The sequence below is a fragment of the Lissotriton vulgaris genome, unplaced genomic scaffold, assembly GCF_964263255.1.
Source record: "Lissotriton vulgaris unplaced genomic scaffold, aLisVul1.2 SCAFFOLD_694, whole genome shotgun sequence".
NCBI lineage: Eukaryota > Metazoa > Chordata > Amphibia > Caudata > Salamandridae > Lissotriton > Lissotriton vulgaris.
Window position 1 is genome coordinate 664,982 of NW_028245713.1, and position 21,332 is coordinate 686,313.

Genomic DNA, 21,332 nt, shown 5'->3' on the forward strand with positions numbered 1-21,332 from the left:
TCCATGCTGTGAATGCAGTGTCTGCACTTTGCATTCTGGCGTTCCCATGAAGGCTCTGTCTCGGTGACGCGTTCCATCTAGAGTGGAGCATTGGTCTCCTGTAGGCCTTCTCGCTGCTACCTCTCCTAACTCCAGTTCAGAAAATTATGAATGACCAGGCCAAAGTCATTCTGGTGGAATAAAGTGTGGTGCCCAGAGCTTCTGGGCTAAAGGAGCCCTCCACTTGGGAAGCCACTCCTAAAAGATCTCCAGTTGCAACAGCCTGTTTAGTGCTCTGCGCCCCAGCCTGTGCCACCTGCACCTGAGCCTGTACAGCCTGCACTTCCATGCATGGAGATTTAGCTGCAAAATTGTATCCTCTTTGACCTTTTCCCCCGAGGTAGTTGATGTCATCTTGGCAGCGAGGCTTCCTTCAAATAAGTTAGGCAGAAATGTGGGATGTATTGTTTGTTGTCTTTGGCATGACAAGGACTTGATATGACACTGTTAAACGTTATTGTCAGCCCTTTCTGATTTTTGTTTTCTGGATTACCTGTCCTTGTTCAAATCACAGGCTGTGGTGTGTATCCGTAAAGGTTTTCAACATATGTTTCTGCCTAAGTACTCTGTGATGTTACTGTGGAACTTAAATCTGTTTTTCACTTTTCCAATACTGTACCCCATTTCAAACCAAAGCACAGTTGTCAATTGTCCCTCCTTACCTTAACAACCACTGGCAAAGCGAATGAGTCACATCTATTTGAGCGCGATTGGCTTTGCCCATGTCTTAGCCATGTTTAAAATCACATGGCTGTTATTTAGCATAACTAAAACGTTAGTGGTGTACAATAGATTGGAGATATGTATAGTGGAGTGACGTAGACCGGCATTGCGTGGTGTAGAATATTGTGGGTTGGCATAGTGACATTGGGTAAAGGGGGTGGCAAAGTGTGACGTAGGGTGGTAGAGTGTGACATAGAGTGGTACAGTTGTGGGTGTAAGTAACAAAAGCATAAATAGAGACGGCAGATAGGGTGTTTAAAAGTAGTAAAGCACATTGTAGGTCCAGAAATAATACTATATAGTGCGTTGCTAAAAGACGAAAAACAGATGAGGAAGAATATATACTAAGTCAATTCTTCAGGGAGGAACCAACACAAGAAAGGAAAGGAAGTCTGTCATAGCTAAGTAATCGAAAGATTGCAAATGAGTGTCAACGAAAACAACTAATGGTATACTGTGGCTGGGTTGTAAGCCCACAGAAATGGAAGCAATACGTCTTGCATAACAGTGGATGCGCTGTGTAGGTGACATCTAAAAACTGTCTTTCTGTTTTCAGTAACATTGGCATGTCAGGTGAGTGAGCTTCAGGCTCTCTTGGTCCTGCCTTATGATATACTCATGTTTCTAGACAAACTGTTGAGGACTTGAACAGAATTAGTAACAAAGGGGGTGACATTTCATATCTAACAAGCCATCACTCTTCAGAAATTCTTTACTCCACCTCATCGCTCAAAAGAGAAAGAGAAACCCCATCTCTTGGACTTCAAAAGAACACTGAGCTTTTCTATTGATCGTGCCATGGAACGTCTGGTGGACTTTCAGCTTTGTGGGGTTCTCTGGTGCAAAGAAGGGTAAGGTGGTACAGAAACGGCCCCTCTCTCGATGGATCGTTCTTTGTATCAGTATCTGCAATGCATTGGCTAAGAAGCATCCTCACACATTCTGGGGACCATTTCCCCAGCGCCATGGCTGGTACCACTGCTCTGGCATGTGAAGTGCCTGTCCTGGATATGTTAGGCAGTTAAGTGGGCGTCAGTGCACGTTTACACAGCACTACTGCTTTGACAGTCAAGTTTGGTGGGATGGGCCTTTTACCTGTTCAATCTTTCAACACTTTAGTCTGTCTCCCTCAGACCCACCACCTTGGGAGGGACTGCTTTGGTATTTGTTCTCAAGATCAGGAATCAGTGATTTAAAGTATCCATCTGAGCCACAAGTTATTTACTTTTGGGAACCCTCTTTCTGCTGTAAATGTAATATAATCTCCAATTCCTCCCCATCCTTCCACCGTCCCATTTTGTGAAATGATAATTTTCCTATCTGTGAAAGCGTCCTGGTTCAGGATTTTGCACACTTATGGTTTCAATCCTCTAATGGGCCCATATCTCCGGAGAGGCCTATAAAAAGAAACTGATGCCAGCACGCCCTGGTGGCGCTTGTATACGGCTATACTCGTCACCACAAAACTGAGTCAGCACGGAGCAGCACAAAGCGGCCTATCCGTGTGCAACAGCATTTATTTTTTATTTTTCTGAAATCTATTCTGGAGCCTGTAAATAGTCTAAAGGTGAAGAATCTGCAATTCATTACCGTACCGACCAGAAAAGGAGTCCCTGAAGGTAGGCAACTTGTTCATCCCAGTACGTTGTGCTTCACAGTGACCTAGGGATGAATCATTTTAATCATGTGTGATTGTACGAGAAAGACTGAACAATAGAATTTGCAATTTTGAGGACTCTACTCTAGATGAGCCTCGGGTGCATAATGTGAACTTAAAGCTGAGGGAACTTTCAATCGAAGAGTACAAGGAAGTAACAATTCTTATTTTACACATCATACGTCATACTAATAGTGCATGTGGTTAAAGTAACGCTGCTGTTACATCTAAAATAAAACTGCTCGTAGGATATGTTACATTAATTATTGTTGCTTGCTTAGATGGTCATTTTTCATTAATTTGCAGTGAACATGAATTCGACCCAGATACATATGTCATCCCATTTGTGAATTTGTCTCTGAAGATATTTGCAGCTCAGGTTCACAGTCTGCTTCAGACGCATGAAGGCACAGTTCCACTGTTGAGGTAATCATTATCTTTATTACTGTTTACCCCTTGACACTATTGGATGCGATTCTGCTACAAATGTCTAGTACATTGCATAACCTTTTAGGTCTTGGCATTGACTTGTATCCTGTGAGAACAATTTGTGAGCCCTGCCTTAAAACGCCCTATCAAAAAGACTAATTCTAAAATTCTAAACGAAAATTGCAAAGACAAGCACCAGTTTTTTTTTTTCTATTCTATTACTAAGAGTTGGAAATGACTTGGACTATAACAGCTGGGAGAAGGTGAAATAGCGTCATTCCTTACATTAATTTATTTATCTCATACAGTTAAATTTTCTGCAATTTGTGACGATTTTGCAGATGGCAAGTGTCTAGTAAAAAAAGAAAGAGCAACCAATGAAATTAGTTGGAATAAGAGTTGTGGCCACACTTGATGTCCCCTACCAGAAAGCAAGCTGTAATATGAAGGATTTTAAAGCAGTGACGACTTGGGAAAACTGCTGTACAATTTTACCCAGTGGCCCTGTGTGCATACAAAGACACTGGCATACAGGTGTGCCAGGTACGAATTGGAAAAGGGCTGGCAAGAACAATCTGGTGGAAGATTATTTTTTTTATTAGCAGAATTCTACAAACAATATTTACGAAATTATTAATCTCTTGTGTAGAAGATGCGAGTTCTGTTGAACAATAGTTCAAATCCCAAGCACATAACCCATCTTTGTATATGAAATTTGCCTTACCCGCGCATAGGTCTCAGAGGTGGTCACCTCTGTGAATAGGGGCTTCAAAACACTGCCAGGATGCAACTCTCGGTTTACACAAGGAGCACTGGAAAAAGTGCCACTTGTAGGTCCCCCAGTACACCTTGAGGATAATTGAACTACTTTGCTTACTCCAGGGTCCATGTGAAAATGTTTGCAGCAAACTGAGTTGTGCTTATACCCATCTACTGTACATTGGGAGAATTTGTAATGCCAGAAATAGCTTTTACGTGACCTCATCACTGGAAACACCAAGTAAGCGAACTGTTCGATTACAATTAGCGAAGCGTAGCAATTGTGAAAACGCGCTAGAGATGGCAAGTGCTTTTGAAAACCTAGTAGTATTGTTAAAAACCCCAGACACTGATTCGGATGATGACCTTGCCACTGTTGACCCGGCTGCTCAGCCCTGATGGCTGAGGGTCGTGTGTGGGTGTAGATGTCCCTGACATCTCTGATCAAAGCTGCCTCTGAATGCTGAGGGAATGTATTGTTAATTGAGGTAATGTACCATTATTGAACCCACTTGAGATGTACCTAACCGTAGGCATGATATCGCTTATTTGTGTTACGCCAGGGAGGGGGGGGGGGGCAATAAGAGGGAGGGATGGGAGTTCGCTTAGTAGCATCAAGGGTGCGGCAAGAGTTTCTTTATTACAGTATCCTCAAAGCTAATTGGTTGCTGCTAATATATTGTATATGGGTAATTTCTGCGTCACCTGTGCTTAGATGCGACCATATTGTACTCTCATTGCGTTAATACCTGCTTGCCCATGTATCTTGATAATGATTGTATTGAATTGTTTTGAAATGATACAAATCTATAAAAAATAAAAAAAACACTGGAAACACAGAGGAAACTCAAGAATCTAAACTGTCTCTGAACTCAAATTCAAAGTTGAGGCAACCAATAAAAGACAACAATGGTATCCCAGTTTCTGAATCTTGGGCCATCCACCTAGCCATGAACCTCCACACCAAATGTAGCTGTAGAAGAGTGAATCATCCATTAACCCATTATACAATAAAAGTCCGAGGTATAGAGGAAGGCCGGGTCAGTTTTGTAAAGAATTGTTAGTGTTTCTAACCTGACATACACCAAACTTGCTATTGCACTTGTCCTGTTGATGACATTTCTCTGCCTTGCACCCCTCCCTTTTTGTCGTGAAGGCTTTGTCTGTCTAGACCTTAGGCTTTCTGACTTGAAACTCCAATACAGATTACATTAAACGTCTGCCTTCTCTCGTGGCAGAAGTCAAAAAGCCTCTCTAACCATGCATTCTATCAGCCATTCTTATTCCCAGTCAAAATGTGGACATTCTACTGCAGAACAGATATTAATGAAAGTCTTAAATATTTTAAGATTATGTACAATTGTGCCGTTTTCCATACCTGTTTTTGCAGCTGTTTCTTTACATTGTTGTTCTGAAGTTGTAATTGTGTTACAAGCCTATTGACACCTCTATTGCAAACATTATTTTAACAGTAGTCCGAAAGCATTTAGCCAAGTGTAATTTTATTTGGTGATACCCATTTTGAGATGGAGCTACTCTGGTGGAAAGCACAAAAAGGCATTTATGTTTCAAATTAAACGGATTAATCAATGTATATTTCAGTCTGTGTTGATAAAACATTCTCTTTTAGCTGACAAAAGCCGTTATATTCCTTTACAATTTGCCACAGAAATAATAGGCAGAATGTCATTGAGAATTTAGTTCTTTAAATGTCTCATGTATTACTAGTAATTGGAGATGTTTTCCTCATTAGACTCATTCATTTGTATACTGAATGGCTTAACGCCACCTAAAATGTTACATTAATTCCAGCTTTCCAGATTGCTATGCTGCAGAATTCAGTATTTTAGAAATGGTGGAGGAAGGTCATGGAGGTGTCCCCCTTGAGCATCTCATCACATGTATTCCTGGAGTAAATATTGCCACTGCACAAAATGGCATTAAAGTTGTGAAATGGATACACAATAAACCCCCACCTCCAAATACAGGTAAATATCTTTTTATAGAATTACAGCAGAAGAGCCGTATATTGTTTTGAACGTATATTTTCAGTGTATTTAATTTAATTTAAGAATGCATCAAACTCATCCCAATTGGTACATTCTTGGTGTACCTAAATTACTCGTCCGTCTAAATTTCCACACATAAACGGGCACCCTGTGGCAATCAATCTAATCAATAATTGCTTTTATATATGCTTCATTTTTGTATTACTACAATTATATAGCTTTTACTACCCCTAAGTTAAAGTGCTTGATTATGAGTAGCATATTTAGGATCAGCGATCACCGCCAGAACCCCATCCGTCCTGCCATCGAGCAAGACGTCTAAAAATTATCTGATGTGGAAGCCCCGTAAAGCCGCGCTCCCGACCTAAGAACCAACATTACCCATTCCATGCAATTTTCCCGTGAAGGCCGGTTAATAAGGCTATGTAATTAAGGAAATAGTCTTAAGACAAACATGACTTAAAGTTTTTGTCCTGATGATGATGCATGTATTTCTGAAATGCATCGTAACGTCGTCGACCTTAGAAGCACCATATGTTGTTGTGGAATCACAAAATGCCTTTAACAATGGTTTTCTTGAAATGAATTATAGTCTGTTATACTGAATAATAGTACAGACCGCCTTGTGCGCTTTTACATAAATTGCTGTCACTTGTTTTGTCTTGTCTCCTGTGGGTCACAGGCTGTGCCCACTTTTGTATAAATGTTGAAATACTTGAACCATTACAAAATATTTAACTAATAAATTCCTGTCCAGCTGGTAAAAGGTCATATATACTATCCAGTATATGTCTATCATTTTCATGATCCTAAATAACTAGGGTCCTCTGTCTTGTGTAATAAATTACTGCCCAAGGACCCTAGTGCTATTCCTTTTGGGTTTTCCCTTGTCCTGTCAAAACTGATTATGAGTAGCATGCTACATGTGTAGGGTGTGTAGACGAAAGTCTGTTGTCTTTGATCCTGTGTGAGAAGTGTTTCTATGTCGTGCATGGTGACCATCGAGGTGTGGTTATCGTGTTATTGGACAGAGCGCAATGGATGAAGTGTGAGAAGAGAGCAATGGATGAAGTGTGAGACAGACACGCAATTTATGCTTTTTTGTAATCCTAACTGTGAGCAGCTCTGCCGGTCCCTTTATGGTATTTCTTATGTTCATAGACATTTTAGCTGGTTACTGCACTGGGTTGTCCATTTTGAGCTATTTCCTTTAAAGTTTATGGTCCTTAGTAGGCTTAGGTAAAAGGAAAAAAATAGTGGGAAGGTCTGCTTGCATGGGCTTTAATATCTGCCCATTTCTGATGGCCATTGTCAGATGTCAAAAAGTGGTTGAATGTAGCTTGTTCATGTGGGTAAGCTGGGTTTTGCCCTAGCTAAATTAGAATTTACAGAGGTGGGCACTTCTGAACCCAAATTAAAAAGATGGGGTAAAGACAATAAAGAGCTGGGATAGGAGCATTGGGAATTACCTGCTGAAACTGTTAAGGTAGACCAGCTCCCCAAATGGTCTGACCTAGACAGAAGGATGTAAGGCAGAGTAGGCCCTGCAACTTTCAAACAAGTTTCTCTACTCTTATTCGCCTAAAAGACTAGGCAGGTTTGGCTGAGACTCCTGGCCTTTGCGGGGTGGGGGAGGGTCGCTTGTGTAGGAATATTGGTTTCAATTGCATACTGAAACCCAGGTAGTGGAGGCGAGGTGAACCACAACTGTGTCCCTGTCATCTTGCACATGGAGGGACCCAGCCAATCAGTGAGGCATATGCTCTCCTCCCACTGTAGGGTGGCATACTAGGGGGTGTGCCCACCCCAAGGAAGGGACCCATTGGTCCCAACTTTTACCTACCTGTAACACCCCTAAATTTAGTATTTAGGGGCACCTCTGAACCTTGCCTCCTCAGACACGAACCGACTAAGAAGGATCGAAGAAGCCGTACCAAGGCTAAGAAGAGGAGGACTCCCACTGACTTGGCCCCAGCCCTACCAGCCTGTCCCCACCTTAAACATGCAGAAGCGAAATCCCGATGTGTCCTGCAGCCAGCAACCTCAAGAACCCCGAGGGCCTGCCCTGCCTTCCACAGAAAAGACGGTCTCCCGTGAGCCCCAGATTTTCTCACCCACAGACTCTGGCTATGGCCAAATCAAATCTGCGAGTCTGCACCATTCTGCATCCGACACCCATGGCCCGAGTACAAGTGGCCCAACACCACGAGGAGGTCTGCCCGGCAATCCTGCCCTGAGATCTGGTGATCTCTAACCTGCCTCAAATCTTCCAGCGAAGCCTGCACCCTCTTTCTGGAGGATCCCTCAAACCGGAGCTGGTAAGAAAATCAAACGCCTAAAGACACCCCTAAGCTGGAAGTCCCACGGCCTTGGGTGGCCCAACCGAAGGTGTGCCAGCATTCCCAGGTATCCCAAGTTACTTCTCCAACCGGTAGTCACCTCCAGAAGATCTCCGTAACCAGCCTGCAGTCTTTGTTGAAACCAGAGAATCCCCATTGAAATCAACAGGGCACCCAACACCAAACCAGCACCCTGCACCCAGCTTCCCCTGCGCCACTGTGTGTGTACTTTGGGTGCTAGAACGGATCCCCTTTGCCCTGAGCTAGACCCCAGGATCTTGCTCCCACAACCTTGTGGCCTGCTCGTGATCAGCCACCAACCGGAGGCCCCCTATCCCCTATTGGATAACATTGGGCCTCAGCACCCGGCCGCCCTAGTGCCGCTGAGGGTGTTTTGAGAGTGCATCCTTGACCCTGGGGAAACCCTGTTTCTAACCCCAGAATGCCAGCTCCCACCACAAAGTACTAACCTGTTAACCGATAACTTCATGTTCGAGGCATGTGAGCTGTAGATCACATGCTTTGCATAAGTGTACCATCTAGTGTTGGGTCCGGATGTTTGCACTTTGTTTGTTTGCCGAAGAAGTCTTTTCCAGTCACAAGGTAGGTGACTGCTCCTTTCGGTGATAGTGTGCATGGGCATCAACTTAATTGTTAGATTGTTTTTTTTCGCCATCGGGTTCGGACATAAATTGCTGTACTCCGGTTCGACACAGTTTCTCGGGTTTCGCTCGGTGCGCAATCCACTACCCTCAACGGTATTGTTTCTTGATCGCGTTGCCATTCTCTGCGTATCATATCGGTTCATAGTCTTCGATCAGAACATTTGTGGTGGGGCGTTTGGCCTAACCGCGTCGGGTCAGCTTGCAGTAGATGGAACGGACTCCAATCAAATTCTTTCCCGGGTGTCGCGCTAAGTATCCACGCACCCATTTGCACGAAGTGTGCAATTTGTGTCTATCCCCCGAACACAATGAACAGGACTGCAACGCATACCGATCCTTTTGATCCAAGAAGACGCTCCGTGATAGTCTGGCTCGACGTCCTGAAATGCACCAACAAAGTGGCTCAACGCCATATCTCGTTGGAGAAGATTCCGATCTTGAAGCCTTCGACGCACAAGGAGCCGAAGAAGAGGAGGAACACATTTCCGTGTCCGAAGACTCCGACATGAAATAGGACGTTCCGCAGGGTAGGCATACCTTGAGTACTCCCTTGCCCCAAATATCCTGAGCAAAAAGGCTCCGGTCCCTCCTCTGCCTTCAGGCAAAGGTCGGCAACGAGAAAAGGTTTCAGACTCCCCGCCTTCAAGCTCGGCACCGAAACACATGTCAAAGCCTTCTGGCTCTGGATAGAGTCGGTCACATTTCGGCATCGAACCTAAAACTTCGACACAGAAATCCAAGCACGCCATTGTGCCCATCCCATCAGCATCCAAACCTAAATCTTTGGATCCAAAACACTCTGCGCTCAAACTTTTGGCACCGAAAATTCTGGCGCTGAGACAAAACCGCTCCTCCCCATCCAAGGAGCCTCTTTTCCGACGTCCCACCGTCCAACATGGACCCGAAACAGAAACAACCAGTAAGTAATCCAAAAACTGGACATATGTATGCAAAACTACCAGTGAAACAGAAGCCAGAGATGGAGGAAGCTTACCACATTCCACTTACGAAGAAAAATTTTGGTACTAATCCTTCTCCCCCTCCTCTTACACCTCCTTCCCCTTTTGACCCAAATGTATTAATTACTCCTACAAATACACCACACCACAGTCACCTGACCACCAAGATGACCGGGATAGAGATGGGTATGTACCAGGGGACAATTGTCCTGATCCATGGACTGGCTACAATACAGATCCTGTTACAGACAATGATCCTGATCTATACCCTTCAAACCCTCTTCACCAGACGACAATGTAGGGTACATAGAGCTACTTAATAGAGCTGCTGGATATCATGGGTCCAACTTCACAAAGAGCCCCTTGAAGAAGATTTTGTCTTCAGACCTTAAGTTCCTCTCAAAGAATAACACGAACATTGCCAATGCTCAAGGGTATGCTTAAACACGCAGATGAAATTTCGCAAGACCCTGTGTGTCCGAGGATCATCGCACCTAGAGTAGACAAAAAATATGAACTGGCACCTACAGAGCCTATCTATATCAATGGTCAAGTTCCCTTACACTCCCTAGTGGTCTTTAACTCTTGCAAAAGACCACAGGAGGTGCCCCTCCTCCTGTCAAAGAATCTAAACTTATAGATGCCTCTGGCAAAAGAGTAGCTGCACAAGCAGCCAATCACTGACGTATTGGCAGCACCCAGGCTCTTTTAGTGCGTTATGACAAGGGCTCATCATGACGAGCTGGAAAAATTGCTCCAATTCTTGCCATATGAGCATAAAAATAAAGCTAATGATTTAATTTGGGAAGGAAAGCTTATTTCTAATATATCCATCAGATGTGCTTTGGATGCAGCTGATAATGCAGCTTGCGTAATTTATACTAGCGTTCTGTTAAGACACGCCTGGCTCAGAATTTCAGGGTTTAAACCCGAAGTCCATACTTCCATTTTAAATCTAACCTTCGATAAGGAACACCTCTTCGGACCTGCAGTAGATACTTCTTTACAAAAAATGAAGGTCACAGGTTGCAAAATCTATGGGAGCTTTGCAATCCCCTTTCAATCGGGGCTCCTTTTACAGAGGGGGCTCAAAGAACATATCCTTGGACAATACTTCTACCACCTACAGAGTTAACAATCCGTCATCCTCGTCCAGAAGTTACTTTAGAGGAGGATATTGAGGCAATAATGGAAAGGGAAGAAGTAAAGGTAACACAACATGTACTTCGCCCGCGAAGAGTGACTTGCCTCCTTCACCCCCGATCGTTCCAAACCGTGGGGTGACGTCTTTCTCACTTTCTTCCTGCCTGGAATACAATAACCTCAGACAGATGGACGCTAGAAATTATCCAGTCTGGTTATTGCCTGGAGCTTACCGACAATCCCCCAAACATTTCATCAAAAACACACAAAATTTCACCAGAGCACTTGAACCTACTCTAACAAGAAGTTCTCTCTCTATTGCAAAAAGAAGCTATAGAGCCAGTCCCATTACAGTATCAAGGGACCAGCGTATACTCACTATACTTTCTCAAACCCAAAAAGGATGGCTCTCTCAGGCCTGTAATAGACCTCAGAGACCTATATCGCAACCAAATAACGGTTATGGTCTAAGTTTAACCTGTGCTCCGTCGGTCCCAGGCGTCCTAATTATGCTCACTCTTTTGGGCCAACCATTCCCATAGCTGACGTCTGCAAAGCTGCAACATGGTCTACACCTCACACATTCACAAAACACTATTGTGTAGATGTGTTAGCAAGACAACAAGCTAATGTAGGCCAGGCAGTTCTCCGTACACTCTTTCAAACCACTGCAACAGCTACAGGTTAGCCACTGCTTTGGGAGATTACTACTGTATAGTCGATGCAAAGCATGTGATCTAGAGCTCACATGCCTCAAACGGAAAATGCTGCTTACACAGTATGCATCTGTTCTTGGCATATAGTGCTGTAGATTCACATGTGCCCGCCCGCCTCCCCGGGTACCTATACCTGTTGCAGTAATATCTTACATACACATGGATATATTTGTTCTACTCTTACTAACTCCATTCTCACCCTCTGTGGGAAAACCATCTAACAATGGCGTCGATGCCCATGCCCACTATAACCGAAGGAGGAGTCACCCACCTCATGACTGGAAAAGGCTTCTAACAAAAACATCCGAACCCAACACTAGATGGCAGACTTATGCAAAGCATGTGAATCTACAGCTCTAAATGCCAGTAACAGATGCATACTGTGTAAGTAGCATTTTCCTTCTCTCCATAGGAATACATTGACTGTTTTTCCTTGAAAATGTTTTAAGTGTAGAGTTGGTTTTTGTATGGAACTTTGAAAAACTGCACAGCAATAAAAAATTGCTTACTTACCTTTTCTCAAGGAAATGTCCCAGTGCGAGATCTAGGTGTAACACACTCAGTAGAAAAAGTAATCTGCCAAGTAATTCAAAGTAATCTCACAGGAATTTCCACTGTATTGAAAGCATTTACAAACCTGTAGCAAAGCCATTTTCACAATTTAGAGAAATTAGCAATAGCAAACAAACATTTGGCTACTCTACTTTAGGGTTCCAGAGGAATAGAAAGTGCTTAATATAATAATTTTTATAAAAATATATCTTTATTCTGTTTTTTGATTGTTTATGAATCATTCTTATTTTCTTAACCATTTTTCAAAATATCAAATAAATTTTAGTTCATTATTTACATTCACTATTTGCATTCATGATTCTAAACTTAGAGAGCGGATACATATGATACTGGCTAGCGGCAGAATGAAAACTACGGGCGTTTCGCCACTGCTGCCTTCATCAGGACACCGTCTTTTAGCATCACTACCAAAGAAGAAACAAAGTTATTTGTTATGTATTAAACTTAAAAGGTACCCAAAAGTTAGAGATATATACAATCATTTCATACAATATAGTGTGTATAATTACATACATTCGGCACAGACTAATTTGATTTTTTCTTTTTTCATGATATAATTCTCAACACAGAGATGAGATTTAGAACGTATGTGTCATCAAATTCAACATCATGCGTTTTTTGATCATCATTAGTTTGAGTACATAAAGAGGTTGGGAAAACAGATACTGTGAAATTTACAACGCTACATTCCACGATTGTGTATTTCATTTCTATAGACATATCTACATATATACATTGACTGTTTCATTGTTTTATTTTCATAACATTTTGGTTATATTTCAGTTCATTATTCTGTCTTCATAGCAGTTTTTATTAACCTTTTAGACAGTAGAGTATTAATAGAAAAATTGATATAAGAATGAAAAGGAAAATGGAAAATAATAATAAAGAAAGAGAAAATATAATATAAAAAGATAAAGACCAGAATGAGTATTAAAACTGTTTTTAATTTTATCCTAATTTAAGATAGGAGAGATAGGAGTGCGTGATCGATCTCTAGTTAATGGAATAGAGGGAGATCGTAAACATATTCTCCTTGCCCTATACACGCTAGGTCATGTTACGCCTTGCTCGGTAATCAGGTGTTCAAGGTAGACTAAAACAACGGGTATCCTATATTATCTCGGATATCTGGTTTATATGCCATATTATTTATATGCCGACCATTCCATCTTTATCTCTTTGTCAGAGTCTATAAAAGAAGAGCAATATACCTGCTTTCTGCTTTGTAAAACAATCGTTTAGTCTTTACTTACAGACAGACGATGGAATAGCACATATATTAGTTTCCACTATGTAGAATGTTCTATACTAAACAGGAGATGATGGTACATTTCTCTATAGTTGATAATCTAACTTATATATTAATGGTCTAATTCTGAGTTCAAACTTTTTTTGATACTTACATTTTGTATTATTAAGCTGTTTCTCTGAGGGTGGAGTGACAAAGGTTGTTCGACAATCCCGTATTTTTAAGTCGACTTCAGTATGTTCTTTCCAAATAGACTTATAAGGTCTAGAGGGGCATATATTGAACAACATTAGTTGGTAGATTTATCCTATGATTTCAACATTGGCTAAATGGCGAGCATTTTTTATTTCCTACCTGTACGTTTTGATAACATTTTCAAATGTAATCGCTTAAATTGTAGTCAAGTATGTCTCTATCGATGTTTTTTAATACACACGCTGAAAGTAAATAATATATTCTATATGAGACCTTTTGAGATAGATTGCAGATCGAATCATTAGACACAAGTTAGAAATGGGTATTTCTTACTTTATATCGAAAGACCTATCTTTCAGCTTGACTTGGGGACACCTGGCGTTACTTTCATATTATGTCAACATCAAACGTATCTGAAATCAAATTATATTATGTTGCTTGTAACAGCATGTGCAACATTTTTTCTACATACAGACTATATGGATGTTATAGGGATATTTTCAGACTTCGACTTTCCGAAAGATAAATCCTATCCCCATAAGGTTGTGTAGTTTTTTAGCGGGCAGACATCGTTTCTGAAAAGTGGTTAAGGTAAAATACTTAGTTATCGGTAAATAGGCATGTTTGTAACTACATTTTCAGTTTTTATAGCAAAAATATATCTCTAGCGGGTTTTTTAAAGTCTCCTTTTTCCCAGTTCTTAAGTGTTGTCCCAGTATTGGCTTACCGTGTCTATCTAATCAGTCCCGCGTATCTCGGGCTTGAAAACCGCCATCAGAAAGGCTTCTGATTTTCGCTGTTTTTTATTTTGCTCGAGTCCGGTCATGTGATCTGTGAGAAGTTGGCCTGATATATAATGTTCACTATTCTAGTGAGCACTTTGTATCAGTCCAAACAACCCTTATTGATGATTGGTTGTAAGTCAACCTTATAGACCAGCTATCCTAGTAGCATGGACAAGAGCAGTCTTTAGGCTAAACTCTAGAGGGCGTGTTAAGCCAGCTGTTATACCATCACATATACCCCTTGAACACCAAGTGAAAGGATACCACACAAGTTGTTATGAAAATAAAAGGATATTTATTTATAACACAACAACCCTGGACTCTTTATGAGGACAGGGTGCTAAGCACAATACAAAACTCTTGAAGAAATACTGAAAGTCGCACAATTTACACAAATGCCCGAAGGGCACGAAAAACCATATACTACAAAAGTGGAATGCAAATTAGTAGCAGGTAAGTAACTATTCTCAGAGGCTTTAGAACCGCTAGGCCTACAATACTGAACCCTTCGATTAGAAGCAGGAGGCCTAGGGACGTCGTGTGCAGAGTGGAAACTCTCACGCGCAATGCGGGACAAAGTCTATGGAGGCTAGTAAATGCAAAGTTAGTGTTCTCGGGCGAACCCGACTAGGTAGGTCAAAAACGAAAGTGGATCTAGACACTTAGAGAGTGGTCCTATGCTGGAGCACCGTGGTACTCGGTTTACCTAGCCCAGGGGCTGCGGCTGCATAGGGTTCAAGTGACGTCAGGAATCCTCGTTGATGAACCAGGAGCCTGAAGTAAAAGTTGCTGGCAGGCGACCAGTGAAGATGTTCCGGGCTGATCCGAGGATGGATCAGTGAAGATGGATACCTGTAAGCAGAGGGGACCAAGTTCTGAATCACTGGCCAGTGATTAGGTGGGCACCAGGATGGCACCGGACGAGGTCACTCAGCCAGGTGAGGAAGTGACACTGGATTCTGCTGCTGCACGGACCAGGGCGCTGATGTCGACCAGGCTGGAGGTCTGCGAGCTGTCCCACGTCGGATGTCTGCTGCTGGCAAAGCTGGATCCGTTGAAGGAGGCAACAAGCCTTGGCTACGGCAAGCCCACGTGGCGACACAAAATGGCGTCTGGATTGGACCAGGAGGGTCCGAGGAAGTTCCCCTTCAAGAGGAGACAAGGGCCAGTCTAGAGGAGCTAGACCAGCGGTGAAACAAACGTAGGACGTCGTCTGGAGGGTCACTAGCCAACGGGCAAGTGACCGGACAACGTGGCAAGCAACGCAGAAGCAAAAGGGCCCCACGCAGATCTGGTGGATGCTGGGGGGCTGGACTTCGGTGCTCGTGCTGCTTAGGGTTGGGGCTTCTCTTACCCCAGTGCACCCACTCGAGGGTCCCTCGGCGGTCGTGCTGGGTCAGTGTCGTGCTGGTTCGGATGATAGCCGGGTCCTCTGGTCTCGTCGCACCCACGGTTCTCAGCTGTGCTGTAGAGGCAGGTAGAGGTCAGAGAGGGCAGGGAGTCCGGGTCTCATCGTGCTGGTCGGTCTGGTTCCGGAGAAAGGACGTGCAGCAAACCGCAGGATACTTAGTTGGTGCCTGCTGATGCAGGGTGACTACTCCTTAGTCACAAGGGAGAAATCTTGAGAAGAAGTCGAGAGTTTCTTTCGAGGAAAGTAGTTTCTGGATTCAAAGATGATCTAATTTGGAAGGGTCCCCGCTCCTACCTTTATTCTAAAGAAAGGGGCTGGGACGCGACTAGGTCCTGCCCATGGGTGGGACCAGGAAGGGGGTGGTTACACCCCTCTCCCCTGTCCGGTCTCTCCCCAGCTCGGGGGCTGGTGTGCCCCTGGAACTGGTTTGAGCCGGCATATGTACAGTGAGCACCGGGGTGCCACTTGCAGTCACCTTCCTCTCAGCCCTGCCTACCTGGGATACACAAAACCCTGTCTGGGATGGTGCTAGCACCGCCCCTGACAGGAAACCCTTTGCCCAAGCTCTCCTCGCTGGAAGGACTCCCAGCAGCAGGAGGTCAGACTTGTGTCTGTGGTGGCAGCATCCATTTTGTGATGCTGAGGCTTGAGTTAACTTTAACCGGGGTTCACAGTTACATACATGTTGTGTCCCTCTAGAAGGGTGGAATGCTAACCCCGTCGCCAGAATTGGCGAGGGGTTAGTATTCCAATTCGTATGACCCCTTACTCGACATGTTTTGATAAAGCGATACCAAAGTTGGCAAATAACCGCGAGGATTATAATGCACTTAAGAGTATATGGTGCGCGTTATCATGGAACAGCTATTAGGACTTAATTCCGCAAGCTGCAAACGGGCTCAGCTCATGCCAGAGCACCATCTCACATAATTCCAAGCACTCTGCCTTCAGGATTGATAAGGCCTGCCATAGGAGTGACTGATAGGAATATATGTGTCCATTTTAGGGTTAGATATAGGAATACTATATCTAAAGCAAAGGGTGATTACACCACCTTGCCCCAGCTGTCGTGCAGCCAGTTGTGTCAGATTTAGATGGCCAGCCAGGGGTAGCATAATACATGCTGCAGCCCTGGTAGGCCCTGGGTACACCTATGCCCTGGGTACAGGGACTGATAAGGTGGCCCAGTACCAATTGGTAAATGCACCTAAGGTACACATGTCAATTTAGAGAGAGAACAGCTAGGCTGTGGGTCTGATTAGCAGGCCCACAGCCAGGGAAAGTCGTAAACCAGTGAAGCAAAAAGCACAAATCTGGGGTGATCATAGGATTGCAGACCCTACTCTCCTACATGATCATCAAATCATAGAGATAGAACAGGGACTTGCGGCCGCCATCTTTGAAGGGCTAAATTTCGAATTTGTTACAGAGACGGAGAAATAAACAAGTATCATCATCACACAGGTTAGGCTGTCCAGATGGAAAAATACAGACAAATATTTATTACTCAACACCTGTATGATTACATAGATGTTTTCTATATGTATTAAAGGTGATAAGTTTTGTCCTCCAATTTCTATCTGTAGATATTTTTCTTTGTGTCACTTTTTTGTTAAAATATATATAAAAACACCACTTGCCCAGATAGAAACAGAAGGTTACCTACTACTCTTGATTTTAATGTCTTGAATATTTTTATACCGGTTTAGGCCCAATGTGAAGAATTAAATTGTTAAGGCATAGAATACCAATACTTGATTTTCAATATTTGAACTTTCCATTTTATCTTTGAGAATTTATATTAGGGCTGAAGACAAATTAGATATTAATCATTTGTTTATATTCTGGCATTTTCCCACTGGATTTCGAGATTTAATCCTCTAGTTACTGTGTCCAGTAGGAAAATCCAGAATACTTCACGTTTTTTTCTTATAGTGTCAGGGTCTACCCCTTCTTTGGTTTTAATTTTCTCAAGTATAAACCAGACAATGTCATTTTCTGTATGACCTGATAGAAAATGGGAAACCAAAGGGGGAAGATGTTTTTTGTGTCCTAATTGCTGATCTGTGTTCAGTTAGTCTGACACCTAGCATACATGAAGTTTCCCCTACGTAGCCTTTAGCACATGGGCAAATCAACAAATATATTATATTTTTTGATTTGCAATTCGTGATGTCCGTAGATGTTATTTTCTGTCCATTGAATTCCATTTCTTTTGTTTCCAGGGCCATGGGGCAACTTTTACAGGAGCCACATTTGTAGTTACCTACCAATGGTTGCATGTCCTCAACACTTCTGTGTTGGCTCTTTCATATTTCCTGTCATGCGTGACCTAACTACAATGTCTTTAAGATTTTTATTTTTGTGATATGCAAACAGTGGTTTCTCTAATGGCGCATTATTGACATTTAATAGATGCCAGTTGGAGAAGATTATTTGGCGAATCTGTTAATTCATGACGGAATGTCGTGTAACAAAAAACAATTTTTCATTTTGTTTGATGTTAGTATTTTGTAACAGATGCTGACGATCGTAAAATCTTGCCCTTTTATATGATTGTCTCACCAGTCTCCGTGGATATCCTCTTTCTAAGAATTGTTTTGTCCTGTTCTCAGCTCTTTGGTCAAAATCTTCTAATTTGGTGCAGTTTCTTCGGAGACGAAGAAACTGGCCAAATGGGATGCAGTCTTTCTGTGTGGTCGGGTGAAAGCTAGTATAGTGTAAGAGTGTGTTCCGTGCACTCTTTTTTTACAAAAAGATCAGCCATTAATTGCCCATTCTCATGTTTGATCCAAATATCTAAAAAATCTATTTTTTGGTTATCAATTGTAGATGTAAATCGTAAATTGGGATCGCACAGGTTGAGCCATAAAAAAAATTCATCTAGTTTTTCTGTGCTGTCATCCCATACTAGAAAGATATCATCTATATAGCGTGCCCAGTGTAACACTGTCTCATAAAATGGTGCTATTTCGCTACAGATGAACCGACTTTCAAAGTACGCTACATAAATGTTCGCAATAGTAGGGGCGCAAGATGTGCCCATACTTACCCCCTTGATCTGTTTATATAGGTCATTGCGAAATTCAAAGATGTTTTCTTCCAGCACTATGTGTAGACAGTCTAAGATGAAATTCATGTTACAATCAATATCCATTAGCTGTATAAACCATTCGACTGCCTTGATGGCTCCATCGCAAGGAATGTTACTATAAAGACTTTCTACGTCTAATGTAACTGTTGGAACCGGCCTCGTGGCGTGGTCCCGCTTCCCCCGCCTGGCGGACCCTGGCCAACATCGCCCCTGTCCTCCGGGCTGAAGAGACCCTCTCCAACCCTACACGAGGGCCGCCACCATGGGCGACCCCCGCTCTTCCCCCCATCAGGACATGGCGACTCCGACTCGCCCACACTACGGGCCCGATACCTATCCTGGGCCACCCTCACAGGCCTCGACTCCATCTTGGGCCTCCCTCATCCAGGCCTCATGGCCTCGTCCCTACCTCGACCGCGGCCCCGACATCGAGGCACCAGATCCGCCCAGGTGGTAAATCGGCCACTTGGCGCCTCACGGAGGACGAGAGTTTCGATGGGCCTTCAGCCGCCCCCGGACGCCGGGTTTCGATCGCCCTCCTGCCTCCCTGGGCGCTGGCTCCACCCCCCTGCTGAGTGTCTGTTCGCTCTTATCCCGGCCCCTTTGGCCCCCAGGTGCGAGGGTCCGGACATCAAAAGACTTCAGACCTATATCTGGGGCAGCCCTGGACTGGGTCGGCAGTTGTATCCTGGAGTCGAGACACCGAGAAGAACTCATTTGAGACCTGCTGGCGCTGCCGCGGCCCATCCTCGCTGAAGCCACCTTTGGAGACTTGCTGGCGCTGCCGCGGTCCAACCTCGCTGAATCCATCTTTGGAGACCTGCTGGCGCTGCCACGGTCCAACCTCGCTGAAACCATCTTTGGAGCCCTGCTGGTGCTGCCGCGGCCCATCCTCGCTGAAACCACCTTTGGAGCCCTGCTGGCGCTGCTGCGGCCCATCCTCGCTGAAACCACCTTTGGAGACCTGCTGGCGCTGCCGCGGCCCAACCTCGTTAAGAACACCTCCGGAGCTTTGCTGGCTCTGCCGCGGCCCGACTCTAAGTAACACCCCGGCTCGAGGATTGAGAGCTGAGCGCAGGGTATCCCCGAACCCGACTGGTACCAAGACTGTCCCGCTACCCTATTCCCCCAGCTACCAAAGACTTTGAGGATCCCTCGATCCCCTTGTATTGTATTGCTAAGATAAGACTTCGAGAACCTATCCTTGTGTGGTGTCCGTCTGTAGTGGCGTAGTGTTCGACCTGTACTATCCTAAGAGAGGAACCTCACTCAGAGGCCTCTCGACCGCGCTCGGTCAGTTCTCAGAGGAGGGGTGAGACTTGGGGTGGTCTGGCAGGAAGCCCCTGCCCTTCCCCCTAAGGTCGCCTTTCTAACATTGGTGGCAGCGGAGGGATCCGAGCCGACGCAGATCGTACAGAGAACGACTCGACCACTACTAACCATTGTTGGTCTGAATTGAAAGTGGTCCCTTCAATAAAGGTAAATATATGCCGGGTGTCCTGGAATATCTTTAACGTGCGGGCGTAGTATTTTGTCAAGGTATTTAGAGATGGTTTCAGTTACTGCCCCTATTGTTGTAACTATGGGGCGAAAAGGAGGGTTGTTCTCATTCTTATGAATTTTTGGAGTGCCATAAAGGCTTGCTATGTAGGGTTATGTACATTTAGATATTCGAATTCTTTTTGGCAGATATCCCCATCTTTAAGGGCCTTTGATGTTCTTTTAAGAATCTTTTTCTTTATTTTGTCAGTAGTATTTCTGGTTATTTTTTTATAAAACTGATTGTCATGGAGTATTTAATTTATTTTGGTTATATAGTTTGTAGTATCCAGAATAGCTATACCTCTTCGCTTATCACAGCATTTGATTGTAATATCTGGCAAATTATTTAGTTTCATTAATGCTGAATGTTCTTCCTTGTTGATATTGAATGGGGTATTAGGTACAAATTTGGTGGCAGCTAGTAATTTTTTATACACCACCTGCTCGATGATTTTTACTTCTGGAGCAATCTGGTCACTAGAAGGAATAAATGTCGATTTGGGGGTGAGTCCTGATTTATTTGTTATATCATAGTGTTGGTGAAGAAACATTTGAGGCATATTTTCCTGAAGAAGGACATGAGATAATTAAATAGCTCGAATCTGTTTAAGCCAGAGTGAGGAACAAAAGTAAGGCTCTTAGATAATAAGCTATTAGCAGCTTCACTTAAATCAATAGAACTTAAATTAAAGATAGGAATTTCATCTACTCTCTCCGGTACCTTGCATTCCTTGTTTCTAAATATTGGTTCTGGTTGTAAGGCTGATGTCCCTGGAATTTATTCTGGTACTGGCCCCTGGATTGATATTGGGGTCTGGGTGTAAATTGAGTTTGATATTGTTGATAAGGTGGTCGCCAGTTCCCTCTTGTTTGTCGGCGCCTCCCTAAAAAAGGCTGACGATAGCTTTGATTTGGTCGAGAGTTGTATCTCATACCTCTATTATCAAAGTTACCTGGTGATCCCTCATTATCTGACTTAGAGCTTTCTGAGAAAGTAGTAACTTTCTTGTTATATGCCTTTTTAGGTTGTTGAGATTTGATT

At 43.5% G+C, this 21,332-nt stretch overlaps 1 protein-coding gene across 1 annotated transcript in view; it reads left to right on the forward strand.

Moving 5' to 3' along the window:
• MARF1 (meiosis regulator and mRNA stability factor 1) overlaps positions 1 to 21,332 on the forward strand; it is a 508,142-nt gene that overhangs the window by 268,662 nt on the left and 218,148 nt on the right. Inside the window, exons 15-16 of the mRNA XM_086949144.1 lie at positions 2,726 to 2,845; positions 5,420 to 5,595. Coding sequence (XP_086805270.1) covers positions 2,726 to 2,845; positions 5,420 to 5,595 — 296 coding nt within the window. The remainder of the gene's footprint in view (positions 1 to 2,725; positions 2,846 to 5,419; positions 5,596 to 21,332) is intronic.